The 23,846-nt window shown below is 47.5% G+C and overlaps 2 protein-coding genes across 6 annotated transcripts in view; one reads left to right on the top strand and one right to left on the bottom strand.

Moving 5' to 3' along the window:
- The window catches only part of cmss1 (cms1 ribosomal small subunit homolog), a 63,812-nt gene that overhangs the window by 2,792 nt on the left and 37,174 nt on the right, over positions 1–23,846 (bottom strand). The window contains exons 1-5 of one of the 5 annotated variants that reach the window (XM_048999372.1): positions 6,051–6,240; positions 1,080–1,127; positions 861–950; positions 541–673; positions 311–370 (exon numbers count right to left, since the gene is read on the bottom strand). In XM_048999372.1, coding sequence (XP_048855329.1) covers positions 311–370; positions 541–673; positions 861–950; positions 1,080–1,127; positions 6,051–6,059 — 340 coding nt within the window. In that variant the 5' untranslated portion in view covers positions 6,060–6,240. Of the gene's footprint in view, positions 1–310; positions 371–540; positions 674–860; positions 951–1,014; positions 1,128–5,977; positions 6,241–23,846 lie in introns of those variants that run through there. The other 4 variants (XM_048999371.1, XM_048999373.1, XM_048999370.1 and 1 more) reach the window with 4 other exon arrangements.
- Positions 6,320–23,846, top strand: part of filip1l (filamin A interacting protein 1-like) — a 60,354-nt gene continuing 42,827 nt past the window's right edge. The window contains exons 1-2 of the mRNA XM_048999348.1: positions 6,320–6,607; positions 23,455–23,752. Of these exons, the coding sequence (XP_048855305.1) occupies positions 23,465–23,752 (288 nt within the window). The 5' untranslated portion in view covers positions 6,320–6,607; positions 23,455–23,464. The remainder of the gene's footprint in view (positions 6,608–23,454; positions 23,753–23,846) is intronic.

The raw sequence follows: 23,846 nt of genomic DNA, 5'->3' as shown, positions 1-23,846 counted from the left end.
CAATGAATCTCATCTACAGTTTATCCAAACTGCAAAGTAATAAACCCTCTTATTGACAAACCTACAATGATTCACCAATCGTATCAACAGTGATTTGGCCAAAACAAATAGCGAAACCTATAAGATACTGGCAGAAAAATGGCTGCAGAAGATGGATTAATCATTCCCCAGATACAAGGAGCCCAGCTGTGTTCCTGGAAGCCTGTGGGCCACGTTTAACAGACACATGTAAAGCAGCATCGGGTGACTTAGTAACCAGGGCTGGGCTTTTTGTCACATGACGCACAGTTACCAGAAGCCAGGCACTTACTTTCCTTAAGGTAGGAGGACAGGGAGTGTGAAAGGTCATTGCTGGCCAAGAAGCAGGAATCTGGCATGAGAGGCGAGACAAAGGTCACAGTTTAGCTGTAGGGGAACTGAGGATTCACCTGGATCATGCTTCAGCTACCATTAAGCAGATGCCAGCATAGCCTAAGTATCACTAAGTGCCACTTTCATATTTGTGTGCTGCCGTCCAAAGGATTCTGGCCTACTCTATACCTGGGAGCTCCAACTCTTCCAACTCAATGATGGAGCGCTTGTCTGCGTAGTGATCATGGAGAAGTTCCTGAAGATCGGCTGCACATCCTGGCTTGGGCTCAGATGCGGCCAAAGCATCGGTGATGTTCTTCTTCTACACAAAACACGAAAGATCATGTGCGTTCAGAGGAACACAGCAATGGCCGGCTCGATCGATGGCGTGCACATTGAGCGCAGTTCCCCTTTTATTCCAGCAGGTGTCAGTAAAAGCAGGCTTATCGCCTCCATTTGGACAGTGCCGCTAAAAGACAGCTTTCTATGGGTTTCATGCATTGCTTTACCTTTCTCCTCCTCTTTGGCTTCTCAGCACCTTTAACTTCAGCAGTGTCTTTCTTCTCCTGAGCAATGAAGCACTCCTTCTGTAGGAACATCTGGTGTAAAATTATAAAAGTCAGTGCACAATATGCAAATCTTAAACTAGGGTGTTTGATATACCTTCTTCTTCTTAGCCTTTGCTAACTTCACACTCTCAGTCTTCCTTTTCCTCGGTTTCTTCTCACCTGCAGCTTTCTCTGAGGGCTTCCCTTCTTCTCCCTCATCGGACGCATCTGACGAAATGACAGGGTTTATTTTTCTCTGCATTTCACGGCCACGTCTCACTCCTGTGTACCCACACCAGCAGATGAACACTGCCTCTCTACTTTACACAGTTTCCACTTCAGCCACAAGTGTGTAGCGAAGGGTCCGTATTAATACAGTGGATGAACAGGTACTGTTTTGCCCGCTACAGGATGATCATTTTCCAGCCATTTTTGTGATACAAGTGGTTCACACCTTTGCATCATGGGTGCCCGTGTTCTGTAGCAGAATATCTGCATTTCCGCCCACTGCACCATCTGCTCTCAAATCAGAGCGAGAAAGTCAGGAATAAATGCATCAACATCATGGAATCGTGTGGGCGAAAGCTGCCAGATTGGCTCTGGAACAAGGCCTGCAGAGCCCTGAACCCCTCATCATGCGGGGCGGAGATAAGTGCTGCTGCTTCAGTTCGTTTCACTCATGCTGAAGTGGACGGCAGGGGAGGTCATTGCTGACAGAGAGATGATATGATGGTAGGGGTGGCCAAGCATAACGGACAGCTATCTTTAAAACGGCCGACCCAAGCTCCAGGAACAGAAGGCTGCGGAGAATGCTGAATCATAAATACCTCTTCTTTTAATGAAAGCCCCCCCCTGCCCCCACTCCCCCTATGCTGTGAATCCAAGCTTAGTGACACTGAACTTTAGCACAGCAAAGGGTAGGAAAGTCCCATGGATTCAACGCTGAGCTCCACACAGCCCAGGATCCTCCCCCAGCTGTCCTAGGGGAACTTGTACCCAATAAAGAGCATGTTTCGTCGTTCTCCCATGAACGTCAGCTGGTTACGTTCCACCACTGCGATGTTCAACACCGTAAACCTTCCTGTCAGAGCCTGCAAGGTCTCTAGACGCAGTGGAAAGGAATTCTGCTGTGTACGGTGTGATTAAAATTGACGGGGGAAAATTAATGAAAGAGGAAATAGAGGAGCCAGGGGAAATCCAGAGCAATACAACAAAACAAGGCATTTACTGAAAGTGAATCTTATAAAAATAAGTGGATTTGAATAAGTTTCCCGGTTCTGAACGCAGGCACAGAAATGACGAAGCAATCGCAGCAGAATGGAGCAGACAGACTGAGGCGTTTTGACTTCCCACACACCTCTTTTAAAATCGTGCAAGGGACTGCAAAAGACCTGGACCATGTTTCCTGGTCATCCGAGAGTGTTGGGGAGGGACGGAGATCCAGAGAGCCTGAGAAAATAATTTTCTACAAGCACTGATGAGCAGCAGGGAGGGATAAAAAAAAAAAAAATATGGGGGATTCAGTAAAGAGCCGCAGTGACAAACCGCAGTGTGCGATTGCCAGTGGGCCAGCTTCTCATAAAAGGCCTTCAGTGCTGAGATGGGCCCCAAGAAGGCGTTTACAACTGTTTGGATGATTACATTTCCATCTGAAGAAGCGTGCAGCAGGGGAGCTGTTAAGAATGCCGCCATATCGCTGGACGGGATATATCGCATCCGCTGCTTGAGTGCGGGAGAATCCTGTGCTAGGTTTGCCCACACCGTTGCCACACTTGTCCTCAGTTGTAAGTCTGAAAAGGTTCATGGGTTCTACCGCACCTACCGAAGCTCCGACAGCCCCCCGAACGAGACGCACTGCCCTGAGTGGCAGCAACTCATGTCCCTGAAATCTCTGAGCTGCAAGCAGACCAGATCTCAAGAGCTGCTGGTGCCTCCTGGGTCTACATCACTGATTGTTATACTTAGTAAAAAAAATTGGCAAAATATAATTATTACTAACAAAGGTGTCTTTAAATGCAAAGGAAGAGAGTTTGATATACACCAATCCGGAGTGTGAACATAAAAACGCTGCAAGTCAGAATTTCATTTGACATCTAAAGACCAGCTATGAAGAAACCCTCTCAGTAGAATATTTATATTATTGATGAACCACCCTGACTTAGACTGCCGATCTCCCTGCAAATCAGACCAACTGATTCTTGCTACGCCCAGTGAGACATCTGCCTCGATGTCCCCTTCTTCACGGTTTTAGAAACAGTCTAATTTGGGATGTTGTAGATCCCCGCTCTTCCTTGGCCTGCCGCAGGTGGAGGTACGACAGGGTTGGGAACCAGCCTGCTATCGGAATAGCAGTTCCAGTCTGGTGGGAGTGATGAGAGACAGACAGGTGTAAACCGCCAACCCTGCACAGAGAAACGGTGCCCGCTGGGCTGTGCCAGTCAAGGTTAGTTGAGAGACACATGAGATTAGTGTCTGGTTTCCCTTGGGGGTGGGCGATCTGACTGAGGGGACCCCACACCCACAACAAAAAAACATGCGCAGGAGCCTGCTGGTTATCTTCAAGCATTATCCTTAAATATCATTTTGGAATCATTGTTCTTGAGATGGAATGATGCTGGTCCAGAGCTGGTCCTGGAAGACCCTTCATGTGTTCCTGACTAGGAATGGTTGCTTAGGCAGATGACTGTGTGTCCACTTCTTGGAATTCTTCTCATTCAGGTGACAGATTATATTCCGTAATCCTGAAGATCAAGGACCAGTTTGGCCGAGGCGCTACAGTAACCCCTCATTCCCCCGTTGAGTGTTGAGCGAGGCGTGATAAAATTCAGCTAATCAACTGCCTATTGTAATTCTATGGCAAATCAACAGCACAGGAAGTGATACCTAAATCTAACCATGTGAGAAATTAGCTGGACTTTCAGCAGGGACTTTCAGCTGGGACTTTCAGCAGGGACTTTCAGCTGGGACTTTCAGCTGGGACTTTCAGCAGACCCTGAAAGTCAGCACTCTGTCTATCAAGATGCATCTCTTCCCCTGAAGAGGACAACAGGTGTCTCCGACAGCAGGGTCTCCATGACAACCGCAAGCTCATGACAAATAAACCAGGAACACTGCGACAGAACTTGTCGGTTTAAATTTACATGGTATTTTTCTTGTAGGGATTACGAGGACTGCAGTCCATTTCGCAAGGCTGTATATGCGTGACACTGGAGACAGGGGGGAGCGCGGAGAGACATATGGCAACAGCTGTGACGTAGATATTGATGTAAATGTAGCTCATTCTGTCTTCTAAAGAAAATGCTGCAGAGCAGACTGTCAGGGTACTTTCCAAGGGCGAGCAGGGCTATAATATAGAATTAACATATAATACAATTACTTCTAAGATTTGGAGCGCAAGTAAATTGTACTGATGGGAATGTGTCTTGGAAGCAAAGCCATTCGCTGCTTATACTGCTCAGTGTTCTTATGCAAAATGCATTTGTGGTCCAACACAAATATAACTACAACACTTCTGTGAAAACTTGGAAAGACTCAGGAACATTGACATCCATGACAGACTTCAATCCAACTTTGTTCTCCCTTGTGCTGTGATGTCACATCATCATCATAACCCCATTCTTGGTCAGTCAGACAACTGGCATGTGCTGTGGAAGCTCCAAAAGCAACCTCATGAAGATAAACCAGGACATGATGGGTCTCCACTGGTACTGTGTTCTCCACAGTACATGATACTACATCAGTATTCAGGGGCAGCTATATACGCTGAGCAAATGCTCAACTCATATCAACAATATTGGAAACCCAAAACTACAAAAAAAGCTTTTCGTTTTTTTTTCAGTCTTTGAAGACATTTTCTTCCACATGCCGGAAACATGTAGCATGTTCTAAAGTCTAAGATTTAACTTCTGTTAAATTTTGGACTCCCATCAGTGAATATTTATTTGCGAAGTATACAAAGCAACACCCGGCTGATTTCGGCAGCGATCTAGAGCTTTTCTCTCTAATCACATGGAGCAGGGTGAACACCAAATGAAACATATGTTCACTAATTTAGCTGACATCTTTATCTTTCCAGTAGTGCTGATCACATGTTCCATTAGATAGATGCATCCCTAGAGCATAGTGCCCAAAAACATAAAAGAGTCCTAATATACAAGAAGCTCCATTAGATTTCGTTCAGTCGCTTAACTAACAGCAAACTGAAGGCTTGCCATTGGGATTGCAATGACGTACGTTTTCGGTGCCTGGGATAACCTCAGCTGCTCCCGGTGTGTTTATAGATCCACAAAAGTCATGACTCCTGTAGGACCACCTCCTCCAGGCTGAGGACCAGCGCTAATCTCCACTACCCCACCTGCAAGAACAGCCAGTTTCCTGCAGGTGCTCCTCACGATACGTGAACCTGGCTTGTGCCGATCCTTAGTTCACTGAAGTGAAGCACCATGATAAACATAAAACCTAATACATGCCACACCACCATAAAAGAATACTTCTGCTGTAACCTGCACTAGTACATACACACACACACACACACACACACACACACACACACACACACACACACACACACACACACAAACACAAGCGTGCACGTTTGTATCCATATCTTTCTTTACACTCTCCATTCATTTCTCTGGGTATAACAGTGACGACCATAACCCCCACCCAGCCCTAACCCTAACCCTAACCCTAACCCCCACCCAGCCCTAACCCTAACTCTAACCTTAACCCCCACCCAGCCATAACCAACAAACAAATAAGTAACCAAACAAAATATAAGACTTTTGACATCTTTAGCTTCTTGATTGCAGTCAAAGACTTTTATAAAACCGAGTTTCCCTTTTTGTGGACTGAAAGGGCATCCCCACGACATCAAAATAACAGGCTTTTATCACATTGTGATAAAAATACTTTTATTTAAAAAAAAATTTTTCCACAAATTTATGACACACGCACGCACGCACGCACGCACACACACACACACACACACACACACACACACACACACACACACACACACACAATCGTGTTGATTCACCCTGGAGCTGGTCTGCACTGTCCTCCATACCCTTACTCACGTTTGCTCAGATCCTCTTTCTTAGCTATCATGTCTCTCCCTCGGACAATTTCTTAATCCACAGGACCACTCACCAGCTCCATGGAGGTCACTCTCCTGACAGGACCATCTGCGTCGGGGGTGGGGGGGGTGTAAGTGCCTGCTGGGGGCCGAGGGGTGAACAGGTTAAATTTAGTGGCCCGGCTGATTTCTGCATGCCAGGTCCTGCCCCAGCAGCTCCGCTATCCCTCCCCCCGAGCCGCTTGTCCCTTCCTTGCTACACTGCTCTCTCTTTGCAGAGTTCTGTGACAGCCAGTAGCTCTCAGCACCCCCCCCCCACACACACACCCCCACCCTCAGCAGCACCTCCATCCCCCTCCCTGGCTGAGGCACGCTCCCACTTCAGAGAGGACCGGCAGGAGGCCGGTGAGGACTGATTCCACGCACTAGCCCCCCCTCCCCCCTCCCCATGGGCTCCAGATCGACCTGGACTCCACCAGACACACGCGCAGGCAGCGGACTGGAGATAAAAACACATTACAAACACAGCTGGAGAGAAGGCAAAAGACTGGGACCGTGGTACTGGATAATAATTCTTCTCCGCTGGCAGGAGACAAAGCTGCGGCAGGCTGGGATCGACTTCAACTGGGAGGTAGGGTACGTCTGATGCTGGGTCAGCTTCAGTGTGGTGCTGCTGGGGGAGGGGGGGGGGCGTGGGGCTTTTTAATACATTGCTTCAATCGTTCTTTTTTTGCTTCGTCTTTTGCCGTATTTACTGGCCGATCTCCGTGCTCTTATATCATACACGAGCCCCAAGGTACAGGTTACCATAAGATGGAAGGTTACTGCAGAACGTGGGTGTTAAATCCCTTCACTCGGCATCTGTAGGTCCTACTGAACCCTGCGCGGAGGGACAGGCGCTCTGTTGCCGCAGAAACGCCTAGCTCTACGCATCGCACCTTCACGAATCCCACCGTGCGGATGAGGAACGATGCGTTCACTGAAATAACGCCGGTCGACTGGCTCACGTGGAGAGCTGCAAGGTGCTGAGCTTTTTACAGGATCATCAGCAGCAGAGAAATAACAGGGTCCTTTAGTACGTGTAGACGATGCACTCGTTGCCGCAAAGTCGGCCTATAGACGCCCAGCGTCTCTCTCCCATTGTTATGAGCCCCATGGGAGTGTCTGTCTCCTGGGCAGGGGTCTGCAAACTACCATCCCCTGGTGGCACTCGTGCAGCAATGGAGGTCTTAGTCGTCAACCACTGGCGGCCAACTCCAGGCCTATTTCTTTGCATGAATGATGTTAGAGCCTCAAATACTTGAGTCAAAGATACTTGGACTTGAGTCTGCAGTACATCCAATTCCCTGTAGGGAGAGGGCCTGGGCAGATGGCTCCACTATGCAAAGGGTGAACTCACTGTAGTCCTTCGACCTTCTCTGTACGCATTATATATAAGACGCGATATTGTATCACAAGGTGTTTGGGTTAGGGGTAGCCAGGGAGAAGGAGACTTAGCAGAGTATGTACATGCGCCTGGACATTTGCAGTGGCTTGAATGTTCTGCTGGAAGGTTTTGTTGAGGGTTCTGGGACTTAGAGAATGGAAGCTGCACCGCTCTGCTAATCAGCATTTTGCCTCCCCCAAGAGTCTGAAACGCATGTAATACGAAATTGAGTTGGAATGGTGCACTTTCAAATGCATCCAGTCATATTTTGAGCACTATACGGACAAGCCAAGTGTGTTACAGAACGGGAAACTAGCTGGGAGGTTTAAACACCCGGGAGAAAAAAACAAGAAAACTCAGCAAAGCAGCCCGTACGTGTCCATGGTGTATTTCTGTAGCTGCCTGTGGACGAATTCTGCTCTCCATCCCTGTAATGTGCTTGGAAGTATCTCAGCTCTCAAGCTGTCATCGGACATTCCCTCCCTGGTGTCCCTATTGCAAGCACCGCACACTTTCGTCCGCTGGAGAGAACAGGACAGGTGGACGGCTGGGATGACAGTTCTGTTCCCTCAGGATTCTCGTTCCTGCCGTAAAGCTGATTCTTCTCAATTCCCAGCACATTCCCTTGTAGATGCCCACAACCAGCAAAGGGTGCTTTCACCCCCCCCAACCCCCTGCATACCATATTTTCCATATAATTTTGGCAACAAGGGTGCATGAGATACACACTCTGTCCCCTCCAAAGCACATAAGTTTCCTTTTACATCAGGGATCCGGTTTCCTTACTCCACTGGCTCTCGGAAAAAGCCACTATTTATACACAAACCTTTTAATGTGGCCCTCTGTTTGCACAGACAACAGTCATTTTTTTTTATGACTTGGATACAGTTATTCAGAAGCAAAATGAGGAACCGATCCCCAAGGCTTCCACATTCCCATCTTCCATGGTGGAACATGTGAGATCTATTTCGTGCTGCACTGGAGCATCACCAGCCTCCAACATCTAACAACAGGAGGTCGGTGGAGACACCGACTGTGTGGGCTGATGCACAGATTAACAGGCAGTGTTAAAAAACTCAGCACCCCCCATCAGTGGAATGGAAGCTGGGCTTTGGCGCTGCGGGAGGGGTGTCCCACCATGGACTCATGAATACCCCAGGGTGTAAAACTGTCAGGGGAGCATTCCAAAGTAGCCCCTCAAAGCTAACCCCAAGCTGGTTGTCCTTATTCACCATTGGTTTTTAGACAAACGTTGCTGTACCTCAAGTAGGCCGCAAGTGCTGGCTGTCCTTCCTAAGTCCCTGTGCCAGTTACTTCTCTGGGCCCAAAACTGGTCACTTCACCTGACCTAAGCAGGAAGTAGATTCTTCTCCTTCGCCAGTGACTGTGTTGAATAATTCCAGTCAAAGACATTGCTGTGCTTCCTGTTAACCTTTGAGCCAATCGCAGCCTTTTCTGTGAGTACCTGTGAGAGCGAGACCTCAACGTCCGTCACAAATGCGAAGCTTGGCGGTGGTCGATCACGGGCCTCGGGGTCAACGTATCGCTCGGCTGGACCTTCCCGGTAAGGTCAGTGGTCATAGGGTGATAATTGGCAAAGAAAATCCCCTTTGCTGCCCACCCCCCCCCCCCTCAAAAAAAAAAAAAAACTCAGCCTGCTGATATCAGCATGCTAAAAGTGACGAGGGCTTAGCATGTCGGACCCTTTCCGCGCTCGCATTCATTAAATGACAGAGGTGATTATCAAGCTATTTTCCACCCTTGGCGGCATCTCACCATGCCCTAATTTAAGCCTGCCGTGGCATTTACACTGGTCGTCGCTGGGACAACGGGCGGGGGGCACAGGGGGCGCTGTAGGGTTGAGTGGGTCCATTCACATGACACGACATGATTTACAAGGTATCGGCTTTATGCCCACTCCTCAACCTTGCGACTAAGCCGATGGTTCTGCAGAAATAAGAACAATTCGACCTGCTTCTAACACCCTTCCGGACACTTGGCCCAAAGCAGTCAATGAACCATGTGATGTGATGACAACAGTGTGATTCGACCTGAAAGCACGATATTATAAAGAGACAGGGGCAACTCTTGGAACTTCGAAGGCTGGGTGCATATGAGGGGACAACGTTATCATTAGCCAATGACATGTTTTGAATCAGTGAGTGACAAGAGAGGGCACATTTCGGAGGCCAATCAGCTTTCAGCTGGGGCCGGTGTACACCCCTGGAAAAAGAAAGAAACAAAAAATGACTACATTGCCCATAGTTCTCTTCTGGGCCAGTAGGGGCAGAACTCCCTGTTGTAATATGAGCATCGCCACTGGTAAAAGACATTTTTATACAGATAATCGATTTTCAGCCCTGTGCCTATTGATTGCCCGTGTGATAGCAGACTGTGGAACAGCTTCCCTCTGCCCCCAACAGCTGCTCAGAGCTCCATTGGTTAGACGTTCTCCCATTCAGCTTGGTGCTGGAGGCCTTCTGAACAAACTGAACTGGGGACAGGTTGTTCCCCAAGGGAAGCGCTTCGATTTCTGCTGACAGATGGAAGTCTGTCCTGGCCTGCCTGCCCCCTGGACCAGGAAGCCCCATCATAACCTTCTTCCCCAACCTCCAGCATCTGTGACACTGTCTCCATAACCAAACAGTTAAATCCTTCAGTGGAAGCTCTTCACCGCTGCAAAGATCACACAAATTACTTTGATTAAAGGTACCAGTGCAACTTGATGGATTGGCTCGTTCTAATTACAATTTTCTGCTCCTGCAGCAAACGTGCTTCCAAGCGTTTAAAAAAGAAAAAAAAAGAACTCCACCAAGACGTAATTCAGAGCCTAGCAATTTGCAATGCCTAAGAGAAAACATCCCGGCTATTTATTATGGGGCTACTAAACCAAACCCAAAACCAAGAGTGGAGCTGCTTAGCAACGCACTGGGAATTTAGCGCAGTTAGCCGGGGCCTGCCCTTAACTTCCGTGAGCCACCAGAACTCCGAACTCTTACTCAACCTTTTTGCTAATCCCACTCAAAGTCAACGATCAACATTGCGCCGGTATTCCAGTGTCTCCCTCGTATCACCTTCGAAATCACAGGCGTTGCGTGTGGGCTAACGGGCTGCGGCTAATAGCCAAAAGGCTGTTCATGGGTTCGAGTCACACACATGGAGCCACGCCAGGAGCCTGGCCGGCATGAAGGTGATCCTTGGAAAGCGGTGGAGCTGGCATGATGCCTGGGTGTCACTCGGTCCGCCCTCCGGTACAGTTGGCCGTATCAGGTGGCCATAATTATAGCCGGGCAGCATGGATTACAGGGCAAACGTCCAAAATATAAGCGGGGCACATAAACGTGAGGCAGGAATGCAGCCGGCGGAGCGCGGGCACAGCGGGAACAGGCTTAATAAGGGCAAACCGCGAGGGTCCCGATCGCGTGGCCGTGTCCACACCTGTCGCTCGGTGGTGCACAGCTGACGCCGGGTCCTGCTAAGGTTCAGCTCTTTGAAGCAGGCAGACAGGAAGAGGGGTTTGGACCAGGGACGATTCTAGGATGTGGGCCCTGGGGGGCGTGGAGCCCTCCGAAGGAATACGGGCAGTCTCCAAGTTACGAATGAGATTTACGAAATTTGTAGGTAAAGTCAGAACGATAATGGTACACGCCAAAAAAATTACACGGCGACGATGAAAGTACGCGTTAATTAGCATAAGCAACCCGTCCATCGATACATCGTCTGTAACCACTTATTATATTCAAGGTCATAGGGGGTCCAGAGTCCATCCTGGAAAGCAGAGATTCGAACCCTGGTCTTAGAGGTCTGAGGCAACAGTGCTATTCACTGTACCACTGTGCCACCCCTACACACATATAAAAAAATATAATATATATAAAAAAACATTTTTGACAGACATCTCTCTTCTACAAAGCCCATTGTGATGGTGTTTTGGTGCTGTCAGAGACAGACAGAAGTGCCGAAAAATATGCAGGGATGCCCTGACACACACACTCAAATTAAATGTCAAGAAGGTCATTAAAAAGAGACAATAATTATACAAGCACCAGCAGTGGAGTTTGAAGCTAGCTGTTCTCTGACAGAAAGTGGACGAAGAGGCAGGCTGAGTGGTGATCCCACTTCAGGAGTGAGACCTGCCAAGAGCCTTAGGGATCTTGCACGTCTCCCCAGATGTCTGGAGCTGGACTAGACTATGACGTAGAAGGTCAGGCCATTGTTAATGCATAACTTTGGCAACTTCTCCTGACAAGGTCAGGTGACAGGAATAAAGGTGGGGAGAGGTGAGAACAGTCACACACTAACTGTCTGTGGCTGTTATTTTTTTTTTGGGGGGGGGGGGGTCTTTATTTGTATTTTATTCTGTAGTGTAATTTGTCCTCAGCTCCTGCTGTCATAATTTGCTGAGCCCTGCCACCTACTGGCCAACCTGCAGACTTGTCTGACTGAACAAGCACAAAGCCTTTCAAACATGACGGAAGGCAGGGTGGCGCAGTGGTGCAGTGGCGCAGTGGCCAGTGCTACTGCTTCACACCTCTGGGACTGGGGCTCAAACTGCCCCTCTGGCTGCACACGTGTGGAGTTTGCAGGTTCTCCCCATGTCATCATGGGATTCCTCCAGTCCCCCCCCCCACCCCCCTCAGTGCAAAAACATGCTCATTGGTGTGAATGGTGTGTGTGCCATGCAATGGTTTGGCACTACATCCAGGCCCTACCCTGTGCACCAGACCCCTGGAACGCAGCACAGGGCAAGCAGGTACAGAAAATAGATTATGGAAGGAATATATTTAATCATTTTCAAATGATAGTATAACCTGGTTCAAAATGGTTCAAATAAAAATGATTTTATAAAAAAATGTTTGTGTCCCAGAAGACCGAGACTTTGTTTCCTTCACAATTTCATACTGCATTTGGTTGCTGTTCTCCTCATCAACACGACACTACTGATCCAGAGTTTGACAAAATGAAGAGCCAAAACGAATAAAGGCAAAGATCGGTTTAGACTAAATGCAAACAGCACACACACTTAGGGCGTCTTCCTCTCCAAGCTGCTGCTTAACTGCTTCTGGAGTTTTCCGTGAACCTGCCTGGAGATCCGTCTTGTAAACGTATAATGAAACGTTTACCAGCAACGAAGCCATTAAGGTGGCATCACAATGCAGCTGTTCCAGTCTTGCTTGCCAGACGGGCCGAGCTCGACGTTGGTGTTTCGTGCTGTCGAAAGTTGCTGGTTCATGTTTCTGTACAGTTTGGACTCCGTCAGCATTCCACTAGAAGGAGCGTATTTACGAGGCGGGCTCTAAACCGTACAGACTTCTGACAGATAAAGCACAGGTAGGGATGATCTGGGCTTTTGAGCAAACGGGAGGTTGATCATCATGCGACATGTGGGTTTTGGAAGATGACGGATAAACCTCACGCCGTCTTCTCAGAGTTTTTACTCTGCGGTACTGGGGGCACTGCCAGTCTTTATGGCCAAAGCAGGCTGGGAGTCCCAGTGACGCAGTGACGCAGATACTGCCAGTCTTTATGGTCAAAACAGTTCAGTTGCTATGCTCGTCTAAGGCAAAGCAGGCTGGGAGTCCCGGTAACGCAGAGCCCACATTGGCAGTCTCAAGTGCTTCCTGCAACATCGACAGGGAAACCCAGACCCCAGGCAGCGGAAGATCTTCATTCTGTTCCCAAACTCCCAAACACTCCCCCTCCAAGAAGCTTCTAGCACATCCCTATTGTACATTTTCAACTCAAGTTACTGACCCCCCAAAATCAGTATGTATAGGTGCACTGTAAAGGTGAACACCTACATTCCTCCTCCCCAGGTGCCGCGTGGAAACCTCACCTCGGCGTGAACCACGCATGCTGAGTTAGCGGGCCGCTGCTAGCCGGACGCCGGCCTTCACAGTCAAGCATGAAATCTCCCCAGCTAAGCTCGCTCTACACGTACCCCCCCCCACCCCTCCCTGCCGCCGACAATTTGGCAGCGAGCATGGACGGCAACCGCGATCAGTCACCGGGGGGTGGGGGCAACCTTTCCTGAGAAACCAGATCTGCTGCAGATGCAGGGCAACCCAACGTCCTTTTTAATTAATCGTTTAATTGACCATACGATTTCCCCTTTGAGCGTATGGAAACAGCTGTACATCGTTTCTGTAAATTCATGCTGTCCTTTGGCACCTTTCCCTGCCCCTTTTTGGGGCACACTTGAGCTAATGTCCAAGTTATTAAATCACAGTCACCGCCATGTGTCACAGTGACTGTGCTGGACCTCAGTGCACTCTGGGGACCCAGAAGGTCAAGCTGTCTCGGGGCAGGATCACCTGCGTGTGTGGGCTCGCTTCACAGAGCAAGGGGATTACATAACTGAAGTCCGAAGTGGGAATGCTGGCAGGGTGTGGAGACGTGCGCACTCACATGCGTGCTTCATTATCCGGAATAACTGTGGGAAGCACAGGCATGATGCACAGACCACTGGATGTTTGGGATACGTGACTCAAAAATTAATCAATAAATAAATAAGATGCTTAAAATGGTGTAACACTGGTGTAAAAAGGTGTAACTTTTGATGGATATACAGAGATTAGAGCAGTTTCATTTCGACACCATAAAAAAATATCTTTAAAAATGCTGACACCTTAACCAAGGGGGGCGTGAAGCATCACGGGGACCCAGTGCGAGTGACTCCCAGAGTCTGATCAGGCCGTGAAATGATGGGGAGCCGTTTTCTCGCACGTGATGATGTCATTGTTTCCGAGAGGGCTGCCTGAAGCGGCGGAGCGGGTCCGAGCAACCCTGTAACCACCCCCCGTCAAAAAAGAAAGCACAAACGCAGGAACCCACATTGTTTTTCTGTCCCTCTTGTGGAGCGCGAACAGTCACTGTACCGAGAAACACCGTCCCCCATTCTGTTTTGGGAAACTGCAGCGCGTCTGACTTCAGTCCTGTGGAATTCCCAAATTGGGCTTATGTTGCTTCAGCTTCAGCGTACGGCGGCGGGGTGCCTTGAGAAGGCTTAACGGCACGCGGGGTCAGTCCCGGAAGGGGGCTGCAATCGCTAGCAAACGCCCTCCATCGCCATGGTGACCTGACAGCGGTTTGTAAACAATACACTCCTCAGCAGAGAGGAAGGGCCGACAATAAGGCATCAAGCCGAGCTGATACTATCCAAAACGAGCATCATGGATGTAATTTATCTCCCTTTTTGTCATCATTTCTGCTGATGTGTGTCTCTAAGCATTCAGAGTAATGCTTAGTCAACAATCGCACCTCTAGTCCTCTTCAGTTTACATGTGATCTAACAGCATTGTTTCATGAGGAAGGAGGAGGGACTGTGGTATTGGGGTGAGGAGGATTATACACGCGTAATTGTCTAGTATGGATGAATTCCCATGTTCTCAGACAGTTAGATGGACTCACCAACCTTTTTTGGCCTTTAGCAGTCTTAGGTAAAGCGTCTGTAAATATCAGCTCATGAAGAAACAGCAGGGTCCTGTGGGCAGATGTCGTCCAATCTGGGACAGAACGGCGGCACCCAGCTCTGGGAATGGCGCGAAAACCGCAGCACGTCAGCCGATGGCATTTCTGCGGCCAGGTGAAATAGTTTCCAGGGTGGAAGCAAACAGTGATGACGAAAGTGTCACACGGTCTCACGGGGCCGGGGGGGGGGGGTGGGGGGAACCACAGCAGCTAAGCAACCACTTACGCAAAAGGCAGCACTAAGCTTTGTCCACAGGACCCCCAAAACCAGACTCCCGGTACAATTGGAAATGTGCAGAAACGCTACGTTACATTTACGTTTAAGCTAAACTCAATGCTGCAGAAGTTCTGTCTGGGGAAAAAAAAAAAACTCAAGTGGCGGTTACATAAATCCAGCACAAAAGAGGCCCTACACTGAACCGTAACCAGTTACATACCACCAGTCTGTCCCCACTTCCCCTCCCCCGTGGATAAGAGTGGAAAAAGACTCCAGAGGCCTGTTTCCTCACGTAAAAGAGCAGCTTTGACTCTGCTGTAACATCTGCTCGGAGCACACTACAATCTCAGTCATCCATTCATTTATGTGACGCAGGAAAAAGTTCCAAAAATAAAAGCTGACATGGATAGCAATGGCTGTTCTCTCCTCTGTAGATAGCTAGGCTCTTACAGTTAGATACTGTTAGCTACTAAAGCAATTAAGGGTTTAATTAGATTTCTATAGGGCCGTGGGGCCCGAGGTTTTAAACACCTGCTGTCCTCATGATTAAACATGATATTGAAGTAGCTGTTTTTATTTCAGAGTTTATCTAAAGTGACTTCAGTCCTGATTGACAGTTATACTCAGTTATATGAACTGATGATTTCACTAAAGGAGTTTAATCCAGGTTAAAGCATTTTAGGACTTAAGCCACCGAATGTCTGTTTTGTGTCCATATTGCTACCTGCTAGCCCACCAAGCTATGTTTGATCTAATTTCACCTCCCTAACACTTGTAATTAGTTGAATATGCTTTGGGACTTAGCTTTCACGTAGAACTATGCACGAGCTGAACCTCTGTGATGACTAGCACTTGCCACAGACTTTGACTGAGGGAGAACTTGAATGCGGTTGCCTCTCTGTGCCCCATAAATCTGTCCAAGCAGGAAGGGCGCCCACTCAAGGCCACTCCTGGGAACTCGCAGAGGAGCCCCTCTTTCCAGCACCACCTGCTGACTCCGAGCAAAGCCATTGGATCAGCCAGGGTCATGTGATCTTTGGCGAGCGCTGCACAAACACACCGTACCCCTTCCTTCGCTGACAGATTTATACGTTCTCGACACCGGCGGATGTCATGTGACGCATGTTCCACGCCGATGATCTCAGCATCTGTCTCCTTTTGACCTGACCACTTGAGGGCCGTCTAACAGCCCCCAGAGCCCTCAAACTCCGTTGTCTGCTGCAGGCACATGCGTGTACGTATGTGTGCATCCATGTGTGCTGACATGCATTCTCAATGGTCCCTGCAGTGTCTGGGGTGCGTATGATAAGACAGGATGAACTTGTGGGCCGCTGTGCTCTGCTGAGAACCATTGGGTCACGCCTGAGCACAAGGCAATGCCGATGGCAGTGGGATACATGTTGATAGGTATATATAATCGGGAGGTACTGCGATGAAGGAAGGCAGTGAGCCTTTCAGCTAATGCACTGCTGCAAAAAAAATATATGAATATCTGACAGCACTAAAACAAACTCACTCTGCGGCCTTTATTCCAATCTCTGAGCACACTGACAATTTTGGGGAAGAGTAAATGTTCGGTATTTTTAAGGCCGTGACCGTAAGGAAATAACCAATTAAGAAGCATCTCTGGGTTGATTTGTGGTCTTGCCCATGCAGTAGATCACATGGAAGGTTGGTCACAGTCCTGGCTTCAGTCCTGATGGGCCGTAACTGTAATAAAAGGAAAGCTGTTCTGTGACCTTCTAGGGATTTGTTTCAGCGCTGTTTTCATTAAAACCGGGAGCAGGAACGGCTGATCCACGTCAGGCACCAGCATTACAACATACATCTGGCCTTCAAAGTAGTTACTGCTATGTTACCAGGATTGATCTGATGTTGGCGTACATCACACTGGCCTCCGTAAGTGGTCAGTGAGGAGGGAGACCAAAGGCAGCTTGGAGCAATTTCTCATGTCTATTTCTCATATCAACATCCCTTTTTACATGCTCTTCTCCACTCCCTCTTCCTCCATTTCTCTTTTTCTCCATCTATCCTTCTGTCCATTCTTCTTTCCCCTGTCAGGTAGCTGCCTCAGATAAGCGCGGCCATTCATCCCTTATGCTTCAGTCACAATTACACTGCTCTGATGTCAGGCTTCAGGAATGCGAGGCTCTACTGAAATGTGCAGTGTGTGTGTGTGTGTTTATATTACATTGTGAGGACCAAATGCCCCCCACATTGTAATAAGAACCTGATATTCTGATGCTGTGGATAGTTTTTCAGGTCCCCACAAAGATCTGTGAATGCAATCAAAAAAACTAAAAAGGCTTGTTTTTTTGTTTGGTTACTTATGGTTAAGGTTAGGGCTGGGTAGGGGTTAGGGTTAGGGTTAGGACTGGGTATGGGTTAAGGTCGTCATGTTGGGATTAGAGTTTTCCTCATAGAAATGAATGGAGAGTCCCCACAAAGACATAATTACAAACCTGTGTGTGTGTGTGTGTGTGTGTATCAGGATGTGGGGCTGGCATTGGTGTGTGTGTGTGTGTGTGTGTGTCAGGATGTGGGGCTGGCAGTGGGTTCAGGGTAGCAGTGCAAACAGACCCTGGAGCACGGAACACACCTGCATCTTCACCTTCCAAACCTCTGGCTTTAAGAGCCCCATCCTGCCTGTAAAAATAGAGCAGAATACTTTACAAGACCCAACCCTGCATCCAACGAAAGGCCCTCTGGACAAAGTGTGCTGCAGTTATCAAGGAATTATAGCGTTACACCTAGTGCTGTACTTTGTGTATTTTGCATTAAGCAGGTACAAAATATAACGACATCATTCCTTCATGGTCACTGGAGATATTTATCACTGGTAAAAAGAAAGCAACCAAAACCCACCACACGTGGTTAAGAGTTTTACCCAAGTGAGTATACGTCTCATAAAGAATTTTCAACATTCACGTTTAAAAATATGTAACATTAAATGTAAGGGAGACATGTCAAATCAGCTCACAATATCTGGACAAAAAAAGCTCCACAGAGTATGTGAACTCAACACTAAAACCTGCATTCTATCTGGTAATCTTATTGTACACGCAACATATAATCCAATACAACTGCAGCCAGACACCGGAGGCCATGCTGCACACCTTGAATTTTGCTCACAGGTCCGTCAGTCGCCATCTTACGACTGTTCAGTGCTCGGCTTTAAAACACCTGGTTTGGGGTGGCCAACGTCTCATGAGAAAATCCAGAAGAGCAGCAGGCCACTGCTGCTACAGTGGCTGATTGTCCAGAAGGGGGTGCTATTCCAGCTGAAGTGAATAAGCTTAGATAGTGCCAGGGTTACTGCACTATAAAAGGTCTTGTCTTTAAAATTTCAAACAAAGCACAGCCCCATTATAGCAGTTGAAGTCAGCATGACTTTTCATGGAAAGTTCAACATGCGTGACCCTGCAAAGTCACCAAAAAAGGACTCAAATATAAGAGTTTATGGCCCAGATTACTAAACTACACTTCCTCTCACAAGGGAAATCAATAACACAAAATTGAGCAAGAGCGGGACGGACATAATCTGGATTTCACTTTAAGCGAGCATATTTTAAATTAAAATGTACTTTTCATTTTTAACCACAAGTCAAGGTACAATTTAACTGTATTACATCTGAAGGCTTTTAGTGTTGCTAAACCACACCTATTGATCATAAGCAAGAACTGAGGTTAGGATTCCAGTTCCACAACAGGGAATGTGCTTCTTTCCAATAGTGGGAGAAGCATATGGAAGTAACGGTATGGAAAAAAGCTCTGGAAATCTTCTGCTGACAAAGTGCTGCAGCAAAGTCTTTCGTCTGCCCCAAAACACACTGGCGCTGTAATATCCAAGAAACCAACATCTACAGAGCAAAGCAGAAGAGCACCAATGTAGTCTGATGTCTAAGCAACACAGGCTTTCACTGCACAAAAAGATTATTTAAAGCTACCAGTGACCTTCTCAGAGGTACCTGCTTCATTTTGCCCCTGGAGATGCTGTGTTGTGGGGTTTGAAACCGAACCTTAAAATGTCAGGTGTTATTGATGGCCAACTTTTCACGGAGCGATATAGGCCAAAACTCCCAACAGCCAGTGGGACGCATTTATAACCATCATACAGAATGTTCCCCAGTGTTACTGTGCCATTCAAGCCCCGCTCACCTGATGTCACTAAAACGGTTCTTCTGTTTCCTTGATTACAGATTTAACGGGTTGCCTTGAATAGCTCTCCCTTCAAGGGTCTTTCCTGACTAAGCCTAGGCTGAGCCTAACAGTGAAACACCTCGGGCAAAACTTGCATTAACATTAAAGAAACAAACAAATGACAATAGGCGTATTCTGAAGTCCGTATTTACATGGGTTAGATGCAGGCTGCCGGGCAGCATAGTGTGTAACACGGGGGTCAATTAGGGGGCAAAGTCCAGACTCGCGGCAGGCTGCCAAGGAGAAGGAGACCACAAAAGCATGAATCGAAGAAAGTGAAGTTATTAGGCCTAAACAGCAGGCAGACAGACAAATCGCAAGAAACAGGTGCACAGTGGATGATTGGAACAAGTTGCGGGGACGCATGCTGCATTATGCATGAGTCCTGAAGGAATAGCTGTTAGCTAATTATTTACACGGATATACAAGCTCAACTGCCATCCAACAATTGAATGTTCACCTATTCTTTTAAGCATTAAATAGAAAATGTACTGGGATTAAACCATAGTACTATAATTGCAGTCACTAATTGTGGAATTTCAATAAATCTCAGCTATGCTCGTCTCATCAGCGAGCAACTAATATTCCTTTACCCTCAGCCTCGTGACTGCCGAGGACACCTTCACCTGCACCATGTCCTTGCTTACGAGACTAAAAGCAGCTTCCAGCCAGTATTTCGATGTGCCAGACGTAAGGAAGACTCTTGGCAAACTAATATCTACAAGCTGGGGGGGCAGGGAATACGGTTCAGCTCGGCCTGTAATTCCTTCTGACAACAGCCCCAAAGCGCCTACAGGTCCGGCCAGCATTTGGCTCACCCCCCCCCCCCCCCCCCCCCCAAAGCATGGAACTGAAGATCTACAATGCTACAATCACCACAAAAGGTCTCTCAATACTAGATCTCCTGAATCCATCAGGGAAGGCCTCCTGGAAAAAGCGGCAGATGAGCATGAAATCACATCCGGCAAAATTGATATTTCACTGTCACCCTGCCAAAGGCCGTCTGCGCTAAGGCAGAACGAAGCCAGTTTGCCGTCGTGGTGTCTATCCGATTAGCTGCAGTCTTGGGAAACGATAGCATAAGAATGGAGTAATAGATGACTTTGGGTGGAGTTTTGTTCCTTACTACAGAAAATGCTGTTGTTCTCTCAATGCTGTAACCTTTAACTTGCGGGCTTGTTATGACTTGCTTGACCCTGGAGTTACATGAACAACTGATCAGTTTACTGCTGTTCTGTGATGTCATTTTATCCTGACTCAACCTAAAGGCAAAAGACACTCAACAGTCGTAATTTCTTCAAGGGAGTTACGGTGGCTGGTAATTTTTTTTTTTCTTTCTGATCATGAATCTCAAACAATGTTTTATGTCCAACTTGATCTGTGTTATGCCAAAATCCCAAAGCCCTAGATGCGTTTCCCGTTTATGTTTTCTTGCTGAAGACTTGACCTCTTGAACCGTGAGCAAAAAAACTAGGCAATCAGCAGCATCTTGGCTGTCCCCTTCGCGGCGGAGCTCTCTGTTATCCCAAGCTAGTGACCATAAATATCTCCAATGCCCAAAGCTCTGTACAGATACACACCCCCTTACAAACTGATCCCAAATCAGCATTAAAATCATGACACATTAGCTTAGAATTTAAGGAGGGAAAGCTGAACTTGAACTACTGGGAAGTAACTGGGAAATCTTTGCTCCGAACAACAAGCTGCATCATCCCAAAATGTGCCCCATGTTAGCCTTATGTTTTATATCAGCATACATGCATGTGTGTAGCCCTGCTCGGGACATACACATGTGCGTGCTAAAGAAAGTATCCTCAAAGCACCAAAGGCAACCGCTAACTCCCTCACAAACAAGCCAGGCTTGTATTTACCATTAGGTCACCTATTGGCAAGGGGTTCCTGGTCTTACTGCAGCTCAGAAAAATGGGATCTGCCTGAGCGAGTCAAAGTTGTGAGACACCTATGAATGTACTGTTTGTTTTGCTAGTCATCTCAGCTTCGACAGCCAATGGGTTTGCCATCCAGGGAAGCTCCTCGGCAGAAAAAAAACAGCTACATATTTCGATGAAATCTGATATGAGAATAAACTGGCCTCGAACTGATTCCATCACTTCACAGTTCTGCGCAAGACCCTCCTCGTTAAATGGAAGAGTCTTGCTATGCAGCTATACAGCTTAGGGGTCTGTTGTTAATATTTCGTTTTAACAGCTAATCACCTCACACGTCCTTCATAATTAGGTGTGTCCCCACGTATAAAAATCATTTCATCTCACTCTGAATGTTTGTAATGTTCCCCAACTTAACTACTGCTGTTGTTCACTTGGAGGATACACGTCTGTTAAAGACTCCCATAAACATGTCAGCTTACACGCACAGTTTTCCTCATATGGTCACTAATTAATCTGCAATGTACTGGCCAACCTTGGTGTTCTTATTTAATTTAGTGTATGCCTTTAAAAGAATGCTGTAACAGAGAAACTATGAGCACACAGCAACAACAAACAGTAACCAACAATTAAAGCTGCCTTCTCTCCTTGACAAACAGCTACCTAAATGCCATGACAAAACGTCTCTATTTAAATCATCATCTTATGCATCTAAACGCTGATGCGTTGGGAAAAGCTCATTTTACTCTACAAACCTTCATTTGCCTTCAGTATTGCACAGCACTAGATTTTTCAATATTAGATTTGATAATTCATTTTGGATCTTTCTCAGCCTTGGAAGCCTGTATGGTCTTTACAGTTACATCATATCCTCAAGATTCCTAATTTATTACTATTTGTCAGTGATGGGCTTGCAGCTGACAATGATGTCGGTCTATATGCGCACCAGAACTGTAAATCCAGACCCTACAGCTCGACAGCAAACATAAAGAGGAACCACGAATCGAAGGCTTTAAATCAGTTAAACTCCCCATTTTGTTTGAAACTAGGGGCAAGAAAAACCACAGACGTGTGTCCACACACCCGCGAACTCCTGATTCTTCAGATTAGTCGCCGAAACAGCCGCGGCTGAGAGACCCTGGTGTAGGATCGGCAACAGTAACTCCAGTCAAGAGTTAACCCACAGCCCTCAAACCAGTGGGATTAGTCTGTGCAGTGATTCTGTGAAGTTGCACTGGCTTGTAGAGATGTTACACACGCCACTGCAAAAGCCATCTCGGCCTTAAACATAGAGGGAGCAGAACTACAACTTTTTTTGGATTACAAAAGCTGGTATGCTTAAAAAAATATATAAATAACAAGACATAAACTGTATAGAACAAACATTTCAATTACAGGACCAACCACCCCCCCCCCTCCCCGGCCCCTTGATCGAGCTGAAACCCTGGGAGGTAGCAGGCACAATCATGGTCACATAGCACACTCTTCAGAAATACAGTAGACAGAGACAGTCCATCTGGTGAGTCACCCGAGGTCTGCTTTGCCTAGCGGTGTCCCGGACTGAACTCTGCACGGCTGCTGCAGCTTCCGCGTTTCCTGCATTTCACAGAATGTATAGCTCAGCTAAAAATCGAACCTTAGGAGACTCTGGGCCCCATATCGTGAAGCGTTTCAGAGGTGGGTGGGTTAGATTAAGTGACAGGATGTTGGGACTAGGAGACCAGCTAGTATCACAGTGAGGCTTGCATGGGCTGTTCATTAACCCCTTTCTTCTTTTGTACCATGGAAATATACACACATGCTGGTTCCTGATGGTGGGAAGTTTGTAATCAATGGCATCGTTTAAAGCTCCTGGGGAGCAACAAATCCTGCCGCAACATGGATGTTTGAACCATTCTTTGGCCTTATCTGTGTACACATGTATTCAAGACTTAAATTACTTTGATGCACACAATCTATTGGCCATGCAGTACCGTGTGACTATTGATGCTGAATATATGGTCATTGTATTGAAGAAATGCACACAATTAGGCCCAAACTTTGATCCACAAGGGTAAATGTTGTTTAAATATGAAAAACGTCATGCTGGCAGACCGTATTGGTCAGAACTAACAGCCAAATCTGCATCCTTAGTCAAACCCGAACATTTGTGTGATTGTTTGGGATCTTGGGCATTTCACACAATTCATTTGAATTGTTCATCACCCATATCACTCCACCATGACACTGTTGTAAATCTGGAAAGAAAAAAAAAACAAAAAACACATCCTCTCCCGCAGGTCAACAAACATGCGTTCCCGTAGCAACAGTCTGGAGAAGGCTGCCAAGACCAAGCTGTCCCACCACAGAGCACGCTCGCGGCGGCGGAGCTCCGAGTGCGACGACCCGCCGAGCCGGGGGGCAGGCCGGGCCCGGCGGAGGGAGCACCCTGACGATACTGGCACCGTCCTGAGGAATCACAAGGGAGGGGACAGTGGGAAAAGTGAAAGGAAAGCAGGTGCTTCCTCGGGAAAGGGCAGGGACCTCTCCCGGGACGACCTCCTGTTTCTGCTCAGCATCCTAGAGGGGGAGCTGCAGGTAAGGAGTCTTCGGCAAAAACACAGTGGCCTATCTAGGTGACACCGGCCGGCACCCGTCAACCTCAGATCTTCCAGCTGTTTCTAAAACACAG

The sequence above is a fragment of the Brienomyrus brachyistius genome, unplaced genomic scaffold, assembly GCF_023856365.1.
Source record: "Brienomyrus brachyistius isolate T26 unplaced genomic scaffold, BBRACH_0.4 scaffold44, whole genome shotgun sequence".
Taxonomy (NCBI): domain Eukaryota; kingdom Metazoa; phylum Chordata; class Actinopteri; order Osteoglossiformes; family Mormyridae; genus Brienomyrus; species Brienomyrus brachyistius.
Note: the sequence above shows the minus strand (reverse complement) of the source record. Positions and strands in the feature narration are given on the sequence as shown.